At 35.9% G+C, this 24,942-nt stretch overlaps 2 protein-coding genes across 2 annotated transcripts; one reads left to right on the forward strand and one right to left on the reverse strand.

The window, feature by feature from the left end:
- The first annotated feature begins 147 nt into the window (after positions 1-147).
- LOC134271362 (uncharacterized) lies at positions 148-19,304 on the forward strand. Its single transcript, XM_062753576.1, has 9 exons — positions 148-206; positions 1,034-1,136; positions 2,816-2,934; positions 3,676-3,774; positions 4,988-5,056; positions 5,483-5,608; positions 18,319-18,534; positions 18,755-18,995; positions 19,135-19,304. Exons 1-9 carry the CDS (start codon positions 168-170, stop codon positions 19,287-19,289), a joined length of 1,167 nt encoding a protein of 388 aa, XP_062609560.1. The 5' UTR covers positions 148-167; the 3' UTR covers positions 19,290-19,304.
- On the reverse strand, positions 15,906-17,645 carry LOC134271361 (uncharacterized). The gene has a single exon (XM_062753575.1). The coding sequence runs from the start codon at positions 17,615-17,617 to the stop codon at positions 15,989-15,991; it is 1,629 nt and encodes a 542-aa protein (XP_062609559.1). The 5' UTR covers positions 17,618-17,645; the 3' UTR covers positions 15,906-15,988.
- Positions 19,305-24,942: the final 5,638 nt, after the last annotated feature.

Genomic DNA, 24,942 nt, shown 5'->3' on the forward strand with positions numbered 1-24,942 from the left:
CAGTAAAAAATCTAGTTAACTAAAAGGAATATTTAACATGAAAAATTATTCAAAAGTCTATTTTACTTTTTTGAAACGAGTTTTTGAATATTAGAAAAAATCAAACTTTTCAGGAATGCTTTTGGTAACGAGAGTTCTGGCCATAAATCGAAAATGGCCTGAGAGAAATGGAAGACACGTTCTCAAGTTTGGGTTCGCACCACCCTGTACGTTGGATTGAGTTTCTTAATTGATATCAGTGATAATTTTAATGAATTTTTAAGCGTTATTTTTTTAGAAGCATCTTTTTATACGCTTATATTTTTTTGTGATAAATATAACTTTTTTCATGCACAGGCACATTTTTATAAATTTCAGTTTTGTATTTTCAAAATAACACACTGTACTCAATTTATTTAATCACCTTTTATATAATTTTATAGTTTATATTCTTTAGCATTTTCTCTTTCATACAAAATGTCGTGTAGAAACAGCGACGTAATTATGATTTGTTTCGAATTTCCTCTGTCTCAAAAATTTATGTAACATTTTTCATGTTATATATTATGAGGCCAATGTTCCATAATTCTATGCATGTAAATAAAAGTCTCCGAAGTGTTAAAAGATTGAACAAAAAAGAAAATATCGGTCCTTGTGAAATTCAAATTCATCAAAAACTGCTTGGCAATGCACTTTCTTTTGGGGCCATGTAAGGTAAAGTGGAAATGTACTGTCTCTTTGTTACTCTGATCTTCCTCTCCGTATTAAGTAACCAAAGTAAGCATGCTAAGCCTATAGTTATGATAAACAATGAGGCCTTTATAAATGGTGTAAAACATTGATTGTGAAGTAAAAATAAAGGGATAAAAAGATTCTCTCATGATTTATAATTGGATATGATTTTTATCCAACTCCTTGTTTGTTTGAATCCCCTCGCCAAGGATCAGGGATAAAAACACAGAACTTGTTGGATAAAAATCAAATACAAATCATGGTAGATCCTATACACCTTTTCATGCAATAGAGTAACTAAATTGTTTTTCCTCTTCTATAGGCCCTCGGGGCAGGGATGTGTAATGAGAATGAGCTGATGGAGGCCCCTGAAGAAGAAGACATAGATCTGATGAACGATGAGACGTTTGGAGGAGATATTGATGGTTTGTCGTGATTCTTTGTAATATGTTGAATGTCGTTTTGTTAACCAGTGTATAATAGTAGTTTACGTTATACATTTTTAGGTCACCTGAGTAACTCAGGTGACCTATTGCTATCCGTTTTCGTCCGTCGTCGTGCGTCGTGCGTCGTGTGTCGTGTGTCGTGTGTTAACATTTGAACATTTTCAGCTTCTTCTCTGGAACCACTGAACCAATTTCAACCAAATTTGGTATACAGCATCTATGGGTGGAGGGGAACAAAAATTGTGAATTTCATGGTCCCCACCCCCCTGGGGCCTGAGGGGTGGGGCCAAAACCACTAAAATTATTGCAATCTTTAAAAATCTTCTTCTTTACTCCTGGACATCAAGCAGGCAAACTGTTGGCATGAATGTAATGAGCATTGAGTCCTCTACCAAAATTGTGAAATTCATGGCCCCAGGGTCAGGGGTTCTAGTGCTAGGGCGGGGCTCAATAGATTATATAGTGAATATGCATTATTTCTTTGAAAATCTTCTTCTCTGCTCCTGGGTATTAAATAAACTAACTAAGCACATAGTTATGATGAGCAAGAGTGCCTCTTCCAGATTTGTGAATTTTATGGCCCCAGGGTTAGGGGTTCTGGTGTTAGGGCGGGTCTCTATAGATTATATAGTGAAAATGCATTATTTCTTTGAAAATCTTCTTCTCTGCTCCTGGATATTAAATAAATTAACTAAGCAAATAGTTATGATGAGCAAGAGTGCCTCTTCCAGATTTGTGAATTTTATGGCCCCAGGGTCAGGGTTTCTGGTGTTATGACGGGGCTCTATTGATTATATAGTGAAAATGCATTTATTCTTTGAAAATCTTCTTCTCTGCTTCTGGGTATTAAATAAACTAACTAAGCACATAGTTATGATGAGCAAGAGTGCCTCTTCCAGATTTGTGAATTATGGCCCCAGGGTCAGGGTTTCTGGTGTTGGCGGGGCTCTATTGATTATATAGTGAAAATGCATTTATTCTTTGAAAATCTTCTTCTCTGCTTCTGGGTATTAAATAAACTAACTAAGCACATAGTTATGATGAGCAACAGTGCCTCTTCCAAAATTGTGAATTTTATTGCCCCAGGGTTAGGTGTTCTGGTGTTAGGGCGGGGCTCTATTGATTATATAGTAAAAATACATTAATTCTTTGAAAATATTTTCCTTTGCTTCTGGGTTTTGTGCCAATGATCCAAGTATACATACATTTATGATGAAGAATGGGGCATCTAGCAAAGTGTTTTTTTATGCCCCCAGAGTCAGAGAGGGGGGGGGGTTACATAGTCTGAAAATAAATTAATGCTTTGAAATCTGCTCTTTGGTATTAATCAACCATTTTATGACAGCATTTTCAAAATTTTGAAATACCGGTATGTGGCCCATGGATCAGTGGTTCCTTTAGGGTGAGGTACACAACTGGGTATAAAATGGAAGTGCATTTTCTTTTTGTTACTCTGATCTACCTCTGGGTATTAAGTAAATAGAGTAAGCTAAGTTAATAATTATGATAAGCAATGGTGCCTCTTTCAAAATTGTAGATTGTGAATTGAATTTCATGGCCTCTGGTTTAAAACACAAACCAAATTTAATTGTTTGAAAGTTGTTACACAATACTCAGGTGACCTATAAGGCCCGTGGGCCTCTTGTTCAATATTACAGAAGATTTTGACTGGGAGGAGGAGCATGAGAAACTGTCAGAGGTGATCGAGGTCGGGGACAAAATTCTCTACGGACGACCAGCACGGGATTCTGGGTACAAGACCTACGCCAGTCAGGAGGTAAATCATCAATGTCACGGAACTTAGTGCAGAGTTGGTCCTAAGACCAGGCCCCGGGATCATGAAGCATCTTAAGCTTAAGTCAAAAAATGCCTTAGATGCTGAATTTTTTTAGAGGTCAAGCAGCCCAAAATGAAAATGCCTTCCGATTTTGCATCATCAGTCTGCTGTTGTATGCAAATTATGAGTTTCCTTTAACAAGTTTTAAAGATTTTATAGATAATTGAAATTTTGACCAAGTCTAAGTCTGTTTCATGATCCCGGGACCAGGGATCAGGAGAATTTTACCATCTTGGTATCCATAAGGACATAATCTCCAGTTGTTTTGTGTGGGGAAAGAACCCCAGATCCCCATCCACTTATGTAATGTTTATACTGTTACCTTCTATTTCAATTGTTAGGGACATCCTTGTAAGGTATTTTAAAGAAAGATCATTTGACATGTTTTAAGTGTTTCACAGTTTGTAAAGTATGTTAAGAAGGTCTATTCCAATGGAAATTGCACAAAACTCTTAAGATTAAAAAAAATGAAACACTTTAATATCCAATATGGTCTGTGAATTAAGTCTTAGCATGCAATTTCTAGACATTTGCTTCCAATTTTTTTAGGCCCTAGGCATCTGAACCTTGGTAATTGTCAAACAATAATCTTACATTTTCTTAATATAAAAGGTGAAAATGGCACCTTGATCTACATTCATGGATTGTACCTCTGTACTTTTTTCTATTTTTTATAAACAGGAATACATGGAGCAGAGCATCAGTCAGCTGGTGGTAGAAGATGAGGAGATAGATGACCCAGCGATTGTCAACGTCAGCAAAAACAGACCTATACCCAAGGTAACAGAGACCTATTGTCCTGATTACTGAGTTCTTTTGCATTCTCAGGGTTGTCCATAAAACCAGGGGACCAGGGAATTTCCGGCCTATAGTTGTGTAATTTAATGGTCATTGTCGTCGTCGTTGTAAACTTTTCACATTTTCATCCTCTTCTCAAAAACCACTTGGCCAGTTTCAACTAAACTTGCTACAAAGTATCCTAGGGTAAAGGGATTTAAGTTTTATTCAAATGAAGGGTCACACCCTTTTCCAAGGGGAGATAATTATGAATAAAAGAAGAATTTATGGTATTTAAAAAAAATCTTCTTCTCAAGAACCACTGGGCCAGGAAAGATGAAACTCATGTGGAAGCATTGTCAAGTAGTGTAGATTTTAGTTTGTCCAAATCATGACCCCCGGGGGTAGGGTGGGGCCACAATGGTCGATCAAAGTTCTACATAGGAATGTATAGGAAAAATCATTAAAAATCTTATACTCAAGAACCACAGGGCTAGGAAAGATGAAACTCATGTTGAATCATCCTCAGGTAGTGTAGATTCAAATTTGTTCAATTCTCGGGGGCTAGGGTGGGGCCATAATGTCCGATCAAATTTTTTCTTAGGAATATATAGTGAAAATCTTTAAAAATCTTCTTCTCAAGAACCATTGAGACAGGAAAGCTGAAACTAGTCATGTGAAATTATTTTCAGGTAGTGTAGATTCAAGTTTGTTCAAATCAAGACCCCCAGGACTAGGGTGGGGCCAAAATGGCCGACCAAAGTTTTACATAGGAATATATAGGAAAAATCTTCTCAAGAACCATTGAGACAGGAAAGCTGAAACTTATGTGAAATTATTCTCAGGTAGTGAAGATTCAAGTTTGTTCAAATCATGACCGCCAGGGCTAGATTGGGACCAAATTGGCCGACGAAAGTTTTACATAGGAATACTCGGAATATATAGAGAATTCTTTTAAAATCTTCCTTTCAAGTACTTCAAACTCATGATTAGTGATATTTATATGTAACCATCCTCAGGTAGTGTAGATTCTAGTCTGTTCAAATCAAGATCTGTTGGGGGTTTAAATTCAAGCCCCCAACCCCACCCCTAAACTTTGAGTTCTGATCTATTATTTGCTTTTCCTAGCCAATGTGCCCGGGTGAGTGCTGTGGCCCCTGGAAAACTGAAAATTTTGATATATATAGATATATTACAACAGAAATTTATTTTTCAGAAATGTCAGAATCTGGACGATTTGTTTGGACCAGCTTCACCCCCCGCTCTCCTGGATGCAGAACACTTGGTCAGTAAATACTCCAGAGTATCCCATTGTACATGTTCCAAACTAATATAGCTATGAATTTTCAGATCACCCCTATAAGTCTAGGATAGCTTGTAAACGTTATTCCCTTGCTATTGTTTTATGATTGACAATGATGTGACTAAAAGTCCTACCCAGACAGAATACAGAGATACAGTTGAACTTCAGTAGCTCAAACTCAGATATCTTGAATACCATGGGTATGTCCAAGTGATTTGGAAGTTTTTTCTCAGTTCCATCAGGTTTGAGGTAAAGAAGTTTGACTGTATGTTAATTACCAGAATATATTCAAAGTTTGCCTTTTAATAGATAACAATCATCAAGTTGATCTTTGTAATCTATGACAAACTATGTTTTTTCTGAAGAAATTACGGGGTTTGTAAGGTATTCTGTTTGTTTTTTTGCCAGGTATCTCCCTCCAGTAGGAATATCTGGGGTTCCCCGGTGAAGGAGACACATATGCCCCCCACAGTGAACAATCTTCAGACTCTATTTGAGTTTGCCAAAGCAGCTTCAAGTTCAACACACACAAAGGTTTGATAAAAACATATAATAACTAGGATGGTCCAAAGTAGAAAATATTTGTTTTACTTTTCAGTGTGAAACTTACCTTCCACAAAGTCATTAAATTGATATGTAAAATTATTCATAGCTTGAATACAGGGATATGATGAATATAATTATCTCATACACTCACTTGTCTGGGACAAAATCTTAAATTGACACAGACACTTGAATTTATGTGTTTAATATATATGAAATATAGAGGAAAGAAAAATAGAATTGTAGGGATGTGCGATTTTATCGGTATACCAGTATATCATGATTTTTTGAGTGATAAATATTGTGATACGGAGACCTAAATACCGGTCTTTAGGTACATATTATAAAGTCCAGAAATTATTCATTTATTTGTTCAATGTTCAATCTTTCAAATAACAATTACAGAAAGTATAGAAAATCTTGTAACAAGTGAAAAGAACAGCATCTTACCGTCCAAACATAATCGATTTTATATACATAAAAATTTTAAGAAAGTAGAACTTTGTATTTCCAGCATATTTTTTGGAAAAAATAATGACTTTTCATATTAAATCATTGTAAAAACTGCTTTTAAAGATATCATGATATTATCGTGATATTATGGGAAAAATATGTGATATATATGGCGATACAAAACTTTTGGCGATACCCATCCCTTTAGAATTGTATGATAACTGCCTTTATCTTAGATAACTGCTATAGACATACATCATGTATATGACATTTATTGTACACAGGCCAGACAGGTATTTGTCCACTATTCATACACTGCTGATATCAGATAATAACTTGTTTGAAATAATATCCTTTTTAGGCTGAAGCGCCTATTACAATTGTCTTGATTTGATGACCTTTCTGACCTCTCTACGTCATGTCAATATTTTGCCCCCATTCATGGTACTCCAAACAGATGAATCTCGAACTAAGGGCACATAACCGGCACTATTTCTCCTTAGTTTACAACCCCAATATCTACCATTGTTATCTTGTTTAATCAAAATTGAAGTGTATGCTAAGACTTGTCTGAACTACAACATTATTTACTATGATTGATGGATAACAGTCTAGATCGGATTCCACTGTTTACGTTTCACGCATGGAGAGACTTTGTTTACCAACTGAGTTGTCGTTTGTTCTTAAACAGCTGGGGTTCAATATCACGGGGTCCTGATGCAATCTAGAGAAATAATACGAGGGACAAAATAGTTCATGCTGATGTTTATTTTGTAAGAACTAATTTACGAATAAATGTCTAATGGAACTACCTTTTACTTTTAATCTTTTTAATCAAGAAAAAAGTGGTAATTATTTATAAGTTATTAGTCTTTAATTTAAATACAAACCTTTTTACCATTTTTGCGTAGTAATTTAAACATGATAAGATTGCGTCCATTGATGAAAACAGCCTTTGAAAATCGAATTTGTCAACAAACCCACGTGGAATGAAACAAAAGAGCTAATTGGAAGTGATAAGCCTTTTCTTCGACATACACAAGGTAACAAACGTTGTTAGATTAGTTTATCTGTTATATTGTTTAACCTTGAAATATGTTTCCCACTCAGCAGGCATGCTCATCGTAACTTGATAGGTGACATTGTCTTGATCGCACTTATTATTTCTTGTTTGGCCAGAAGGACTAATTATTTGAGGAATTATTGTTTGAATATATACATATATAATATATTTGCATATATTATAGACTACTCTTTTAAGCAATCGTTGATCATTGACATTGTGATTCTGAAATAATATCGACATCGAATCGAATACTAGTAGTTTAAAGGACGATCTGTTTAAAATGACCAATATTGTTTACTTAGGTTACAGGTAAACTTCGGTATCTCGACATCGGATATGTCGACAACCTAGGATATGTCGACGTCCCTTCGCAGTCCCGGCATTATTTACTATATATATGATTTGCAAAAACTCTGATATGTCGACCTCGGTAATGTCGACTACCCCGCTTATCTCGACGTATTTCACAGTCCCAAGAGCAAAATTTACCTGGTATATGACGACATCGGGGCAATTTTCTGCTCTACTTAACTTAATTGTTTGTCAGATGGTTGCTCACCACGCACGGACGACTCCGTGTATCTCGACGTCGTCAGAAATTCACATCTTTCACACCCATGTTTTGACTACATACTGCTCTGTGTGTTTGTAGAGGAATCCCAAGCCCCCTCGGCGTCTTTAATACATTAATTATTTAATGTCCAGCTTGGGTAATTTCATTGCTAAATCTTCTCTATTCTGCATAAATGCAGGGACCTATACACTATAGTATATAGGTCCCATGTAAATGTAAAACCGTCAATTCATTTATGTCGAAATCTGACAAAACTTTAAACATGCTATAAAAGAACAAGTTACTAAATTATAATGAACAAAAAACACATTGAATTTAAATTAAATTAGAAATTGTGGTAAAAATGCACTCAACAGGAATCAGCAGGAATTGAACAAATCTACGACATGCACGACTATTGCATCAGCCTATATGGATGCATAAAGCTTGTTATTTGCGCAATTCGAATTAAATTTGGTTTCAAAATGAAAGAAAATGAATGATGAATGATTATGAAATTAAAAAAAAAGGGAAATGAAATAATTTTAAAATATATAAGCGTTGATTTTTTCCGTATCTCGGAAGTCGACATTGTACCGTTCCGGTTTCGAGTTTACAGAGCGGATTTTGTATCCTGTTCTGACAGAGCTAGTGGCACGCGGATCGAATCCTGGATGAAAAACAATTTTTAAAAATTGAATTTTCGAGAGAAAAAAACAGTTTGTAAATAATATTTGTGAATAACTTTCAGATTTTCTAATAAATATAGAGGGATGGCTGAAATAAACGAGCTACAGTCTAATTGAAGACATGTAGGTACCTGTAGTTACACGTACGTACAGTTTAGGTTAACTTGTGGTTTTACAGTTAAATAAACGACGTCGAGTCTCAACTCTGATATCTCGACACCTCGGATATCTCGACATTTTCCGACTGTCCCGTCGATGTCGAGATAACGAAGTTTACCTGTATTTCATTTTCCTTTTAATCTCATGGCTAGGGTCTTGTTGAAATTGTGTTCACATAATTAATAAATAACAATTATCTGTTGAAATCTATTACAGTATTTGTTCAACCGAATCGTGAAAATCTGTCAACAAACCCACGTGAAGTACATGTACAACAAAGAGCTATTCCTTTCCTTCGACATAAAAGGTAACACACTCTAAATTTAAGTAACTCCTAAACTATATCTGCATTGCTTTCATAAAATTAATAGGAGTAACTTGAAATAAAACCAAAGGCTTAGGTATATAAATAAATTTGCTGTATAGAAGAAATTAACGAGTTTTACTTTGTTTACGTGTACAACATTACAGGAAAATTTGGAATTATAGCACCAGGTCCAGTACAATCAGCACATTTAGCTACGTAGGTAAAATTACCTACGTAGCTTTATTTACCTACCTCAGGTAGCCTGGCACTATGTAAATATGTAAATATGTAGATATGTGAATAAATTTTATTTTCAGCTTACCTCAACAAATTTGGGGGGAGCTTATGTGATACCCTCGGCGTCGGTGTCGGCTTCGGCGTCGGCGTCCCGGGTTAAGGTTAAGTTTTTTGGAGCAGTTTTCTTTTTAAGTACTTCTATGTCCTATATTGATAAGACATGCATGGAAGATGTTGCTAGTGTGTTTCATTGTACCAGTCAAAAATTCAGATGCTGCAATTTCAGCAAAGGAATGACCAGGTTAATGTTTTTGGTGCAGGTTAACATTTTTGGTGCAGTTTTTGGTGTAGGTCTCATTTCCGAGTAACTATAAGCCCTATGTTGACCAAACTTACATGGATGATACATCTTAGGATGCATACTACCAGCCTTGCTTTGGATGCTGAATCTGACCTACATTTTCCGGTTGAGTGAACAGGTTAAAGTTTTTGGTGATGGTTTCATTTTGAAGATACTTTGAGCCCTATAATGACCAAACTTGCATGGATGGTACATCTTAGGATGTATTCTACTAAACTTGCTTCGAATGCTGAATCTGACCTACATTTTCAGGTTGTGTGAACAGGTTAAAGTTTATGGTGCAGGTTTCATTTCCAAGTTACTATGAGACATATGATGACCAAACTTACATGGATTATACATCTTAGGATGCATACTACCAGCCTTGCTTCGGATGCTGAATCTGACCAACATTTTCCGGTTGAGTGAACAGGTTAAAGTTTTTGGTGATGGTTTCATTTCGAAGATACTTTGAGCCCTATAATGACCAAACTTGCATGGATGGTACATCTTAGGATGTATTCTACTAAACTTGCTTTGGATGCTGAATCTGACCTACATTTTCTGGTTGAGTGAACAGGTTAAAGTTTTTGGTGCAGGTTTCATTTCCAAGTTACTATGAGACATATGATGACCAAACTTACATGGATGATACATCTTAGGATGCATACCACCAGCCTTGCTTCGGATGCTGAATCTGACCTACATTTTTGGGTTGAGTGAACAGGTTAAAGTTTTTGGTGAAGGTTTCATTTCGAAGATACGTTGAGCCCTATAATGACCAAACTTGCATGGATGGTACATCTTATGATGTTATCTACTAGACTTGCTTCGGATGCTGAATCTGACCTACATTTTCCGGTTGAGTGAACAGGTTAAAGTTTTTGGTGCAGGTTTCATTTCCAAGTAACTATGAGACATATAATGACCAAACTTGCATGGATGGTACATCTTAGGATGCATACTACAAGACCTGCTTCGGATGCTGAATCTGATTCGGATGCTGAATCTGACCTACATTTTCCGGTTGAGTGAACAAGTTAAAATTTTGGGTGCAGGTTTCATTTCCAAGGTACAGTACTATGAACCCTATAACGACTAAATTGCATGGATGGTACAACTTAGGATGCATACTACCAGACTTGCTTCGGATGCTGAATCTGACCTACATTTTCTGGACAAGTAAACAGGTTAAAGTTGATGGTGCAGGATTCATTTCCAAGTAACTTTGAGGCCTATAAAGACTAAATTTGCATGGATGGTACATCTAAGGGTGCATTCTACTAGACTGGCTTCGGATGCTGAATCTGACCTACATTTTCTGGATAAGTGGAAAGGTTAATTTTTTTATACAGGTTTCATTTGCAAGTAACTTTAAGCCCTATGTTGACCAAACTTGCATGGATGATACATCTTAGGATGCACACTAATGGACTTGCTTCAGATGCTGAATTCGACATACATTTTCCAGATAATAGACCTCGTAAAAGTTATGGGTGCAAGTCTATCACCAAGAAACTATAAGGCTTATATAAACCAGTTGCACAAATGATGCATCAAGGGATGAAAACTCTCAATCTTGCTTCAGATGCTGGATTTTAATTACATTTTCATGATGAAGAACTAGTTTTTAGTTTTTATATAGGTCTATTCCAAAGTATCAAATTTGTATAAATTTTGCATTTTTGGATGTACACTTTTTGTTGGTTAATTGTGTGACTTAATTTGCCTTACTTAAAGACAACACACGTTGAGGTGAGCTCTGTAATCTCTGATTACCTATGTTTGAAATATGCTTGAAATTTTATAAACACATTACCTGTTTATACTTTAAGATGAATGCAAAGAAACTAGATGACTTTATCCCACAAGAGGGATCAACAACAGCCTTACCTTTATCCCCAAGGAGGAAAAGGGAGGCCATTAAGATTGGTGAATAGGCCTATGTGGAAACTTCACCTTCTGTCACTTTTGAATGACAGAAGGAAACAAAATCCACCACAACATATGAAGGTGAGTATACTTTAACTAATCTTATGATATTTAATAAAGAAAAATCTATTATAAGTATGAGTGTAAGAATTATGATACATACGGTTGATATTATATATATGTAACAAATGTTCTTCCTAAAATAATAATTTACAAGTTGGCAAAAATACAAATTTCCTTTTTAAAGTTCTTTAATTTCTCCATTTATCGTAACTTTATATCAATCCATATCTTGTGTTCTTTATACAGTAAAACTCGTTTAGTACGAACACGGATATAACGAATTTACTGATATAGCGAAGTCAGTTTGAATCCCCAGCTATATGAATTTAATGACTTTCTTATACGGTTATAACGAATTACGGATATAGCGAAGTGATTTCATAGGTCCCAGCGACTTCGTTATAACCGAGTTTTACTGTATTCATTTCATCTGTTTTCATACAAACACATGTATATATATACTTACAATAGTCAGATTATCAGACAAAATGTGAAAATAGATTCAAAATATCCAAAAAAAGGGGGGGGGGGGGGAAATTTGAAATCCTTCATTTCCTTGATAAATAGTCAGATGTATTGTAAAGTATTATGAGATGTTTCAACTTACTATATATTTACATTTTGTAGGAAAAATTACTGGAAGAGGCAGTAGTCTGGGCATGATGGACTTTTGTAGTACCTTTGGAGCCATCTTGAAATGCTTAATAGACTTTGAATTAATTCTTGTTTTAATTGCTACTAATAATGCCAAAAAATTGTACAAATCAGTGAAATAGTCAACAAACTTATATTGTTAGTGCATTTAATTGCATAACTACAAAAATGTGCATGTTAATATTTTCAGAAATATGTCTTCCTTTGACATCAACTTGCAATTTTATTTTCATATTCTGTTCTCTCCTCAGTTAAATTTAAAGAAAGTTGTTCTGTATTGTGTTCATGCAATCCATATTTTTGTTGTCTTAGTACAATTGTGAAATCTAAATATTTTATAATTTGAAATCTTGTCTTTTACAATGAGATGGAAGATTTCAGTTTCAACATTCAGTTTTTGAAATTTTTGTTTATCATATTTGTCTAAGTTGGACATAATTTACTGTTTATTGATTTCTACTACAGCACACATTTGAACATGGTTTCCTTTTCTTCGATTTTAGAAAGATAGTGAAATTTTTCTGTTGGTTTGCTGTTATGTTTCCTCATTTTTTTCATTTACTTCATGATTAATTAGAAATTTGTTATCACTTATAAGCATTCTGTACATATGTTAAACAAGTTGTGCAACATGTTGTTAATTGTAATATACAAAACCAACACAATGATACATGTAATAAATACATTATACCACAAGCTCTGCTTAACATTGTGCAGCTTTATCAGTTACAGTTGTGATTTGTTACACCAGATTGTGTTTTGTATTTTCTGAATTATTAAGGACCTATACAATTTACCTTACCAACTGATAATTTTTCTTAAGATTACAGTGTAATCAGAAATTCAAAATATTAGTAACTCATTGCAAGAGAGTTTGAAAAAAATGTCCATTTACTTTAAAGAAAATATACAAATATTACCGAACAAAGTTGATTTCATTATTACTGTTTACTTGTTTCAAAACATGTACAAAAGTATTCATAGACAATAAAATTTAGCACACGTTCCTTCTTGTATTGGTCTCTATCTCTTATGGTTCAAAAGTTATACCGAAAGTTCGAAAAATCTATTTTTAGCATATAGGTCACAGTCAAGGTCAAAAGGTCATTGTCCTTGGTGTCAGTTGAAAGTGCTTATTTAGTGGAGTAAGCATTTTAAATATAAAGTCTCGATCTGTTTAAAAGTTATGGTGAAAGTTAAAGTTGATAAATGAAATAAAAGTAGGTCAAACTCCAAGGTGAAGAGGTCAAATTTGGTGGTGCCCAAAGAAAGGTCATGTCACAAGTAACACACCTATGAATTATGAGAACCATAGCCCCAACCACTCAATAGTTATTGGCTAGGTTAAAGTTGTGGGACAAACAGAAAGACAGAAAGGACAAAAACAATATACCCCTGTTCTTTCGATCCGGGGGCATAAAAACAGTAACCCATGGGATATGATTACTTGTATATAGTATATATTGTTTGTGTCTTATTAAACCATAATCTCAGTTTTGGACAAACTATTACTTTTAACATGAACAACCTCCTTAAATTTGTTTTTAATCAATACATGTTGTTTCATTCTTACTATTTCAATTTACACAAAATGACCAGAAACAGTTGTGATATTTTATGTTTTCTATTGTCCATAAGTAATCATTTTACATACGGTAGATAATTCCTTCAGTTTACGATGTTACTTTCACTTATAAACTTTTTAGGTCACCTGAGTAACTCAGGTGACCTATTGCTATCTGTTTTCGTCCGTCGTCGTCCGTCGTCCGTCGTGTGTCGTGTGTTAACATTTCAACATTTTCAGCTTCTTCTCTGAAACCACTGAACCAATTTCAACCAAATTTGGTATACAGCATCCATAGGTGAAGGGGAACAAAAATTGTGAATTTCATGGTCCCCACCCCCCTGGGGCCTGAGGGGTGGGGCCAAAACCACTAGAATTAGTGCAATCTTTAAAAATCTTCTTCTTTACTCCTGGACATCAAGCAGGCAAACTGTTGACATGAATGTAATGAACATTGAGTCCTCTACCAAAATTGTGAAATTCATGGCCCCAGGGTCAGGGGTTCTAGTGCTAGGGCGGGGCTATATAGATTATATAGTGAAAATGCATTATTTCTTTGAAAATCTTCTTCTCTGCTCCTGGGTATTAAATAAACTAACTAAGTACATAGTTATGATGAGCAAGAGTGCCTCTTCCAGATTTGTGAATTTTATGTCCCCAGGGTCAGGGGTTCTGGTGTTAGGGCGGGGCTCTATGAATTATATAGTGAAAATGCATTTATTCTTTGAAAATCTTCTTCTCTGCTCCTGGGTATTAAATAAACTAACTAAGTACATAGTTATGATGAGCAAGAGTGCCTCCACCAGATTTGTGAATTCTATGGCCCCAGGGTCAGGGGTTCTGGTGTTAGGGCGGGGCTCTATGAATTATATAGTGAAAATGCATTTATTCTTTGAAAATCTTCTTCTCTGCTTCTGGGTATTAAATAAACTAACTAAGAACATATTTATGATGAGCAAGAGTGCCTCTTCCAGATTTGTGAATTTTATGGCCCCAGGGTCAGGGGTTCTGGTGTTAGGGCGGGGCTCTATGAATTATATAGTGAAAATGCATTTATTCTTTGAAAATCTTCTTCTCTGCTCCTGGGTATTAAATAAACTAACTAAGTACATAGTTATGATGAGCAAGAGTGCCTCTTCCAGATTTGTAAATTTTATGGCCCCAGGGTCAGGGGTTCTGGTGTTAGGGCGGGGCTCTATGAATTATATAGTGAAAATGCATTATTTCTTTGAAAATCTTCTTCTCTGCTTCTGGGTATTAAATAAACTAACTAAGTACATAGTTATGATGAGCAAGAGTGCCTTTTCCAAAATTGTGAATTTTATGGCCCCAGGGTCAGGGGTTCTTGTGTTAGGGCAGGGCTCTATTGATTACAAAGTGAAAATGCAATTCTTTGAAAATCTTCTCCTCTGCTTCTGAGTATTAAATAAACTAACTAAGCACATAGTTATGATGAGCAAGATTGCCTTTTCCAGATTTGTGAATTTATGGCCCCAGGGTTAAGGGTTCTGGTGTTGGGGGGGGGGGCTCTATTGATCATATAGTGAAAATGCATTTATTCTTTGAAAATCTTCTTCTCTGCTTTTGGGTATTAAATAAACTAACTAAGCACATAGTTATGATGAGCAAGAGTGCCTCCTATAAAATTGTGAATTTTATGCCCCCTAGGTCAGAGGAGGGGGGGGGGCTACATAGTCTGAAAATAAATTAATGCTTTTAAATCTGCTCTTTGGTATTAATCAACTATTTTGTTTTAAAATTTGCAAAATTTTGAAATATGTGGCCCCTGGGTCAGTGGTTCCTTTAGGGTGAGGTGCACAACTGGGTATAAAGTGGAAGTGGATTTTCTCTTTGTTACTCTGATCTACCTCTGGGTATTAAGTAAACAGAGTAAGCATGTTAAGTTAATAATTATGATAAGCAATGGTGCCTCTTTCAAAATTGTGAATTGTGAATTTCATGGCCTCTGGTTTAATCCAAATTCAAGTGTTTGAAAGTTGTTACAAATACTCAGGTGACCTATAAGGCCCGTGGGCCTCTTGTTTACTTAACTAAAACAAAATGTTTACAACTTTTATTATTGACTTCACAACTTCTTATACCCCTCCAAAAAAGAGATAATTTATCTCTTATCTTCAATACTAAAATCCAACAACATGTTAATAGGCCCTTTTACTTCAATACCTTAATACAAGTGTCGTATTACATTTTTGCAACTATGCTTCCGCCTATCAGTACTTTCAGTACTTTGATTGAATTACACAATTAACATATTTGAACTGCTGCTTGTTACTTTCCTATGATGGAAAAAAATCTTTCACAAACATTTCTTATGAGATGAATGAACACTCTGTTTACATGTACTTGATTTTCTTCACTTTACCACTGAGACACTCAGCCACAAAGAGGTTGTCTCTGGTGTCTACACATAAACCCAATGGACGGTATAGATCACAGTTATCAATGTAACAGAGGAACTGTCCGTCCTGATCTAGGATGTGGATACAGTCGTTGTAATGGTCTGCTGTCAGGATCTGACTCTGGCTGTCTGTTGTGATACCGACTGGACCAAATGATCTCTTGGTAGTAGAGGGATGACCAGTGTATCTAAATCGGAGTTTTCCTGCCTGATTAACCACCACTACTGCACGGGCTTTATGGTCAGCCACACAGATATCCAGGTTCTTGTTCTTACTGATGTATTTAAGCTCACCAGATGAATACAGAGGTTTACCTTCACTATCAAACTGAATGGTTTGTTTCTCTGTGGAGCCAGAGTAACGGACAACTTTAGATTGTTTATCATCATCACTGTTCATGGTAACCAGGAGGTCATCAGAGGAGGTACTACAGACAAAGTAAGGTTTCCATCCCTGTAGTCTTATAACTTCCTGTATCTGGTCATTCTTCTCTATGTTTACAGTTCTTGTACCAGGGTCAGTATAAACTAGATCTCCACTCCTTGTCACTGCTATGTCCTGTGGTTCATTCTTAGACTTGGTTTGGATTGACTTCAGTAGTTTGCCCTGGAGGTTGTAGAGTTTCATGATTTTGTCATTTCCACATGTCCAGATTTCTTCATCACTGAGACAGGTAACACTGAATATGTTTTTATACTCAGTGTCTATGGTGGTGATGAGCTCTGGTTCATCAAGCAGTGGTTTGACTGGAAGACTGGATACAGCTTCTGTAATGGATAATGTTGACAGAGAACCAAACATTTGAGAACATTGTTTATGATTATTATTTCCAGTAAACTCAGGAGACTTGACTATCAGTTTGGATGGAAGTTTGTTGAATTTATCTGAATTTATCTCATAGGAAAGTGATCTGGTTACTTCTTTAGATTGTAAAATGTCCTCAGTTTCGGATATAGACTGTTTGATATCAGCTGCAAGTTTCTTCATATCATGTAGATGTTTGATTAGTGCATCTCTGTGTTGGTTTCTCATCTCATTGATTTCTTCTTTGTTTTTCTCTATAACTTTGTCAATTTCTCTGTGCCATTCTTCTCCATGTTTTGTGACCTCTGATGCAAGTTTCTCATATTTTCCATCAATTTCAGCTAGCTGGGTTTCTATGTCAGTAATATTTTCTTCAAATGTTGAGTAAACCGTTTCTTTCAGTCTTTTTCTTTCCTTTTCAATGCTTTCTTTCTTGGAGTTAACTAAGTCCTGTAGACTTTTGAAATGGTGTCGCTTATGCTCATCAGAAATGACACATTTCTGACACACCAAAGTATTGCAATCTTCACAGTGCATTTCGCAGTGCTCTTCAGTATGAGTTGAACATTGAGGGTACACAAGTTTGGATCTTTTCAAAGCAATTGGCACCACATCATGCTTCTTAGAGACATCGGAGATGTGGTCCACCACACAATTCTTACACAGGCTCATTGGACACAAGTTACAGTACATTTGTACAACTCGGTCTTTGCAGAAGTCACATCTCAGGATGTCCTGGGCACAAAATCTTGAGTCCATTGTGTCAGTTGGGGTTTCAATCTAATTTTTTTTTTATGTCTGAAAATTTAGATAAAAAAAATGATTTGTCTTCAAAATTTGTTAGTTTATAAAGGAATAAAAGAAAGAAAGAAAATATGTACATAAATCTTACCCCGCCAAACTGTGGTGCACTTCTCAATGGGAGGAATAAACCTGTTTAATATCTTATCAGCCAAATAGATAAAGAGACACCAATAGTCCAGTGTATCATCCTTTATATTTACATGTATTTAATCATTAGATACTGTGTGTACTTTGTTCTTTATGTTAACATGTAGGTCAATTTTGAATTGATAAAATCATCCCCAATTTTAGCCCCTGAGCTTCAAAGTTCAAACAAAGTTCTAAATATAAAAAAAACAGAACACACAAACATGACAAACACCCACTTCTGATGGAAAGGGGGGAGGGTAAAATAATTTATATGAACTGAAAAATACATTGCCTAGTAGAGGCCTCTTTGTGTGTTGATTTTTTTCAAATGATGTATTTTTCATTTTTATGAGGCTTTATTAAAAATTTCATCATCTCGGTTGATTTAAAGAGGTATCTACTACATGTAGGTGACTGTATCTACTAGGTGACTGTACAGGAGAAGCTATAAATGTACTTTGTATTTTAGATTTCTTTTCATTAGTTTCTTTCCAATTGATGAATATACCTTGTATTTTCCCCCTTAGGGTGCCCCAGTAGTGTCCACCCCAGGAAGAACATTGGAAGAGCTTGAGCAGCAATTACTCCCAGGGTCAAAAGGTCACGCAATGACAGCAGAGGATTTGGAGCGACAGCTTCGTGGGGAGGATCAAAAGGTCCCCCCTTCCTCTGACCCCAGACTCCAACACCCACCTCCTGGGTTCCTGCTCGGATCGCCAGGCCCCAGAAACCAGACCCCACAGGTTTGTAGGCAGAAGAGATAAACTAAACTGATTAAATTAAACTCACTGAACTGTTCAGGTACAAAATGATGAAATTATTAGACAATATTTAAAACAAAATGCTTGAGAAATACTTTCACTAGAATAATACTTTTTGATGTGAAATTATGTGCTACCAATGATAAATGTGTTTTACTTTGTATGAAGCAAGCAATTTTAAAGAAGACATCTTGTTTTTCAGCGCATACCACCAGGGTATAGCCCATATCTTCCAATGATGGATGGCAGGCGTTCACCGATGGGACAGGGGCCCTTTCCACCGAGGGGTGGGGACGGTCCTCTTGGAGCCACACCCCCAGGCCCTATCCCACCTCACCTGCTCAACGGTAGGCAGTCCCCTCTTCAGACTGCCCCTGCCACCCCCCAGAATCATAGGTCCACCCCTGTCATGTTGCATAGGCTTTCTCCTTTATCTGCTTCAGGTTTGCATGTATAGACTATGCCTTGTGGTCATTTATTTTACCTAGTTGTATTTGAAATCAGGAATTGAGAATACTTGCGTTTGAACTACAAATTAAACAGATTGCAATATAAATGATTCGTATTGGTGATGTATTTCAGCATCCTCAGGTAGGGTTTCCCCACTCTCGGTTATTTTGAGGGGGTCGCCGTCACCCCCACCTGTCACCCCACAGGTCTCATTGTTGTCTGCCTATGCCCGTGGGGCACTGCAAAGCATTATGGGTAGGATTTCAAAATGTGTTGGAGAAATTTGAGAGGGATGGTTCTGCATGCTATTCAGGGTTGTGGTTAACCATTTACATCCTAGGAGCCATGTGGGCCCCTTACTTTTCAAAGTTTAGGGGCCCACAATGTGTTTTACGCGCCCACATACCTCATCAACAAAATATTTGAAAATGTTGCTTTTCTAAACCGCCACAGTATTGGTTTCACTAGGGCGTACGTCTAGGTCACGCAAGTGCTTGTATTGTATACAAATATAATAGTATGCACATGACACCAAAAGTCATGGTTAGTGTAGTGTTTGTTATAAAAAAAAAGGAAATGGATTATAAAAATACAAACAAAGCACAGTCATGTTCTGGGAACAAGACGCTTGCCATGTGGGTGGTCAAATTTTGATTTCTTCATCACCCACTTGAAATTTTAATCGCATTGGCAAGTGGGCGAGTGGTTAACCACAACCCTGCTTTTTGACATATTAATTTACATCAGGGTTCTCCATCATTTGAGATTTTACTGTGTTGCAGAGTTAACGCGAAAAACTAATATTTCGCGGTATTTTCGCAAACAAAGAGCTTGAGTCAGAAAGTACACAAATCCGCCTGTTTTCAAAATAGGACAATTTTACCTCTAGGTATATCTACAGACTGTATATTTTTTCAAACCAATTTTCTTTTTTCAGTATCTCTTTTAAATTTTCTGTAAGAGGTCTTCAAAATAGCATTTGTATATGGCCGAATTTCGTACATTTTACGGAACGTCATAATGACGTTGTGAATTTCAACACATCTGAGTTCTCATAAATAAAGTGGTAAATATTTATTAATTGATGAGAATTTCACAAAAATGTATATTACAATATATTACAGATAGTACTTTGATATTTTGTTAATAAAAGATAACTTAATTTGAAATTATAACGCGTCAGGTGTAAACAAGCATAGGTACATGTACAAGTGAAAATGACAGCGTGTCCGTTCAGCACCCGTGTGTTTATCGCTGAACACGTAAATAATTAGATACATTGTAACGTTTCATTATTGACATTAATAATGTTTTAAAATAATAAATTCATTTATAAATTACATAAACTTTATGCATTTGATATCTTAATCAACCTGTATATATTAAGCCAATTCCAGGAACGTATAGCAACCCGGGGATGTTAAATGTTAAAGTAAAAATAGTACTGGTCACACAATTGATTGCGCCCATGGAAAAAGGGCCCTTTTCAGCAATTTTTATGCATTTTGAGTTTTTCACGGATTTTGGTAGAGTAAGGTTAAAAGTTGTCAAATAGCATATGAATACTTTTGTCCTATATACATGATATACGTCCACTCTAAGTAGTTTTTTTTTTCATTTTAATCAAAGATACAAAGATAACAAATTCATAATGATGTCGTGTTTTTCAACAACGTCAAACGTTTTCAGAGTGAACGTAAAATGATTTTTAGGTCACCTGAGTAAACTCAGGTGACCTATTGCTATCTGTTTTCGTCCGTCGTCGTTCGTCGTGCGTCGTGCGTCGTTCGTCGTTCGTCGTGCGTTAACATTTCAACATTTTCAGCTTCTTCTCTGCAACCACTGAACCAATTTAAACCAAATTTGGTACAAAGCATTTATGGGTGAAGGGGAACAAAAATTGTGAATTTCATGATCCCTGCCCCCCTGGGGCCTGAGGGGTGGGGCCAAAACCACTAAAATTAGTGCAATCTTTAAAAATCTTCTTCTTTACTCCTGGACATCAAGCAGTCAAACTGTTTGCATGATTGTAATTAGCAATGAGTCCTCTACCAAAATTGTGAAATTAATGACCCTGGGGTCAGGGGTTCTAGTGCTAGGGCGGGGCTAAATAAGTAGGTATTGAAAATGCATTATTTCTTTGAAAATCTTCTTCTCTGCTCCTGGGTATTAAATAAACTAACTAAGCACATAGTTATGATGAGCAAGACTACCTCTTCAAGATTTGTGAACTATATGGCCCCAGGGTCAGGGGTTCTGGTGTTAGGGCGTGGCTCTATAGATTATATAGTGAAAATGCATTATTTCTTTGAAAATCTTCTTCTCTGCTCCTGGGTATTAAATAAACTAATTAAGCACATAGATATGATGAGCAAGAGTGCCTATTCCAGATTTGTGAATTTTATGGCCCCAGGGTCAGGGGTTCTGGTGTTTGGGGGGGGGGGGGCTATATAGCTTACATAGTGAAAATGCAATAATTCTTTGAAAATCTTCTTCTCTGCTCCTGGGTATTAAATAAACTAATTAAGCACATAGATATGATGAGTAAGACTACCTCTTCAAGATTTGTGAATTTTATGGCCCCAGGGTCAGGGGTTCTGATGTTAGGGCGGGGCTCTATAGATTATATTTTGAAAATGCATAATTTCTTTGAAAATCTTCTTCTCTGCTCCTGGGTATTAAATAAGCTAACTAAGCACAAAGTTATGATGAGCAAGAGTACCTCTTCCAGATTTGTGAATTTTATGGCCCCAGGGTCAGGGGTTCTGGTGTTAGGACGGGGCTCTATATATTATGTAATGAAAATGCATTGTTTCTTTGAAAATCTTCTTTTCTGCTCCTGTGTGTTAAATAAACTAATTAAGCACATAGTTATGATGAGCAAGACTACCTCTTCAAGATTTGTGAACTATATAGCCCCAGGGTCAGGGGTTCTGGTGTAAGGGTGTGACTCTATAGATTATATAGTGAAAATGCATTTATTCTTTGAAAATCTTCTCTGCTTATAGGTATTAAATAAACTAACTAAGCACTTAGTTATGATGAGCAAGAGTGCCTCTTCCAAAATTTAGAATTTTAAGGCCTCAGGTTTAAGGGTTATGGTGCTAGGGCAGGGCTCTATTGATTATATAGTAAAAATAAATTCTTTGAAAATCTTTTCCTTTGCTCCTGGGTTTTATGCCAATTATCCAAGTATATATATATTTATGATGAAGAAAGGTGCATCTATCAAAGTGGTTTTTTATGCCCCCAGGGTCAGAGGGGGGGGGGGTACATAGTCTAAAAATAAATTAATGCTTTGAAATCTGCTCTTTTGTCTTAATCAACCATTTTATGATAACATTTGCAGAATTTTGAAATATGTGGCCCATGGGTCACTGGTTCCTTTAGGGTGAAGTGCACAACTGGGTATAAAGTGGTAGTGCATTTTCTCTTTGTAACTCTGATCTACGTCTGGGTATTAAGTAAAAAGAGTAAGCATGCTTAGTTTATAATTATGATAAGCAAGGGTGCCTCTTTCAAAATTGTAAATTGTGAATTTCATGGCCTCTGGTTTAAAACATGAACTAAATTTAATTGTTTGAAAGTTGTTACACAATACTCAGGTGACCTATAAGGCCCGTGGGCCTCTTGTTCTTTTGTAATATTACCAAGGTAATTAATAGAACTTTACATAATATTTACCCGGTAATATTTGCACATGCGCATTATTTTTTTTTCTCATCGTCTCTTTTAATTATTAATAATTTTTAATAGTTACATGTATATAGATTATGGATTCGGCAGTGGTGTTTAGCATTATGAGTGAGTGTTTGCTTAACATTTCACTTTTTTATGACATCAGGGGGAAACCTGAACAGCTAGCGGGCGACATCCATTCAGTCTTTCTAGAAACAATTATTTTCTCAAACAAAAAATTTACTTGTAATCCATACAAGAGTCATTTGATAAGACCGTAGAATTCATTAGAAATTATTATTATTGAACATGCATTGCTCTCAATAGGTCAAGATGTATTTTCTTTGCTTGATTTCAGCATAAAACGATATATCTTTGGTTTAATACCATATATGTGAAAATTAATTTAAAAAAAACTATATCTGGAACAATAATACGTTACCTCAATGCTACTGCAAAGTCAAAATTTATTATCTTTTTCTTCTAAATTTCATATAAATACAGAAAAATTGCGAAGAATGGTAACATGTTATTACGCTATACAAAAGACAGTGAATAAAAAGGAAATTCGATTGATTCACTGCATCTATAAGAATGTCTGTCTGCATGGGGTGAATAATGACACTGTTTTTAGGTCACCTGAGTAACTCAGGTGACCTATTGCTATCCGTTTTCGTCCGTCGTCGTGCGTCGTGTGTCGTGTGTTAACATTTGAACATTTTCAGCTTCTTCTCTGAAACCACTGAACCAATTTCAACCAAATTTGGTATACAGCATTTATGGGTGAAGGGGAACAAAAATTATGGTCATGGTCTCCGCCCCCCTGGGGCCTGAGGGGTGGGGCCAAAACCACTAAAATTAATGCAATCTTTAAAAATCTTCTTCTTTACTCATGGACATCGAGCAGGCAAACTGTTAGCATGAATGTAATAAGCATTGAGTCCTCTACCAAAATTGTGAAATTCATGGCCCCAGGGTCAGGGGTTCTGGTGTTAGGGCGGGGCTCTATAGATTATATAGTGAAAATGCATTTATTCTTTGAATCTCTTCTTCTCTGCTTCTGGGTATTAAATAAACTAATAACTAAGTACATAGTTATGATGAACAAGAGTGCCTCTTCCAAATTTGTGAATTTTATGGCCCCAGGGTCAGGGGTTCTGGTGTTAGGGCGGGGCTCTATAAATTATATAGTGAAAATGCATTATTTCTTTGAAAATCTTCTTCTCTGCTCCTGGGTATTAAATAAACTAACTAAGCACATAGTTATGAAAAGCAAGAGTGCCTTTTCCATAATTGTGAATTTTATGCCAATGATCCAAGTATATATATTTATGATGAAGAAAGGTGCATCTAGCAAAATTGTTTTTTTATGCCCCGAGGGGGGGGGGAGGGGGTACATAATCTGAAAATAAATTAATGCTTTGAAACCTGCTTTGTGGTATTAATCAACCATTTTATGATAATATTTGCAAAATTTTGAAATATGTGGCCCCAAGGTCAGTGGTTCTTTTTGAGTGAGGTGCACAACTGGTTATAAAGTGGAAGAACATTTTCTCTATGTAACTCTGATCTACCTCTGGGTATTGAGTAAGTAGAGTATTTTTAATTATGATAAGCAATGGTGTCTCTTTCAAAATTGTGAATTTCATGGCCTCTGGTTTAAAACACGAACCAACTTTAATTGTTTGAAAGTTGTTACACAATACTCAGGTGACCTATAAGGCCCGTGGGCCTCTTGTTTGGAAATATAAAGGATACACGAAATATTTTTCAGTCTAGCAGTTAAAATATTTTAATATTTACAAATCAAAAAGGTGGGAATTTCATAAACAAATGAATGAGTTATAATCCGCACACAATTTAATAGATCTACAGACCCAGAATTAATGTGTGCGTTGGTGAGGAAAGGGGGGGGGGGTGGTAAAAATCTAAATGGCAGAAACTTACAATTCCTCCGAACATGACTTAAAAAAAATAAATACATATTTTTTACCTGTCAAGTTTTAGGTGCACAGGCGTAGAAAACACTGCGTATAATGTTTATTCCTCATATGTAAGACAGTACCGGTTTTCCATACAGAACACCTCTGAAGAGAGTACCACATGATATTTTACGCACGGACTTGTGAAGATATTCTTTTTCTCAAGAGTAATCATTCTCATGTTTTAACAAAATGTTATCACGATCATCAATTGGCTTTGCAAAGTTTTTATAAGAAATAATAAATGGATTTATTTTCAATAATCTATACAGCGTGTTTA

This window comes from Saccostrea cucullata, unplaced genomic scaffold (genome assembly GCF_032062105.1).
Source record: "Saccostrea cucullata isolate Sc308-1 unplaced genomic scaffold, CSIRO_AGI_Scuc_v1 ctg8436, whole genome shotgun sequence".
NCBI classification, from domain to species: Eukaryota; Metazoa; Mollusca; class Bivalvia; order Ostreida; family Ostreidae; genus Saccostrea; species Saccostrea cuccullata.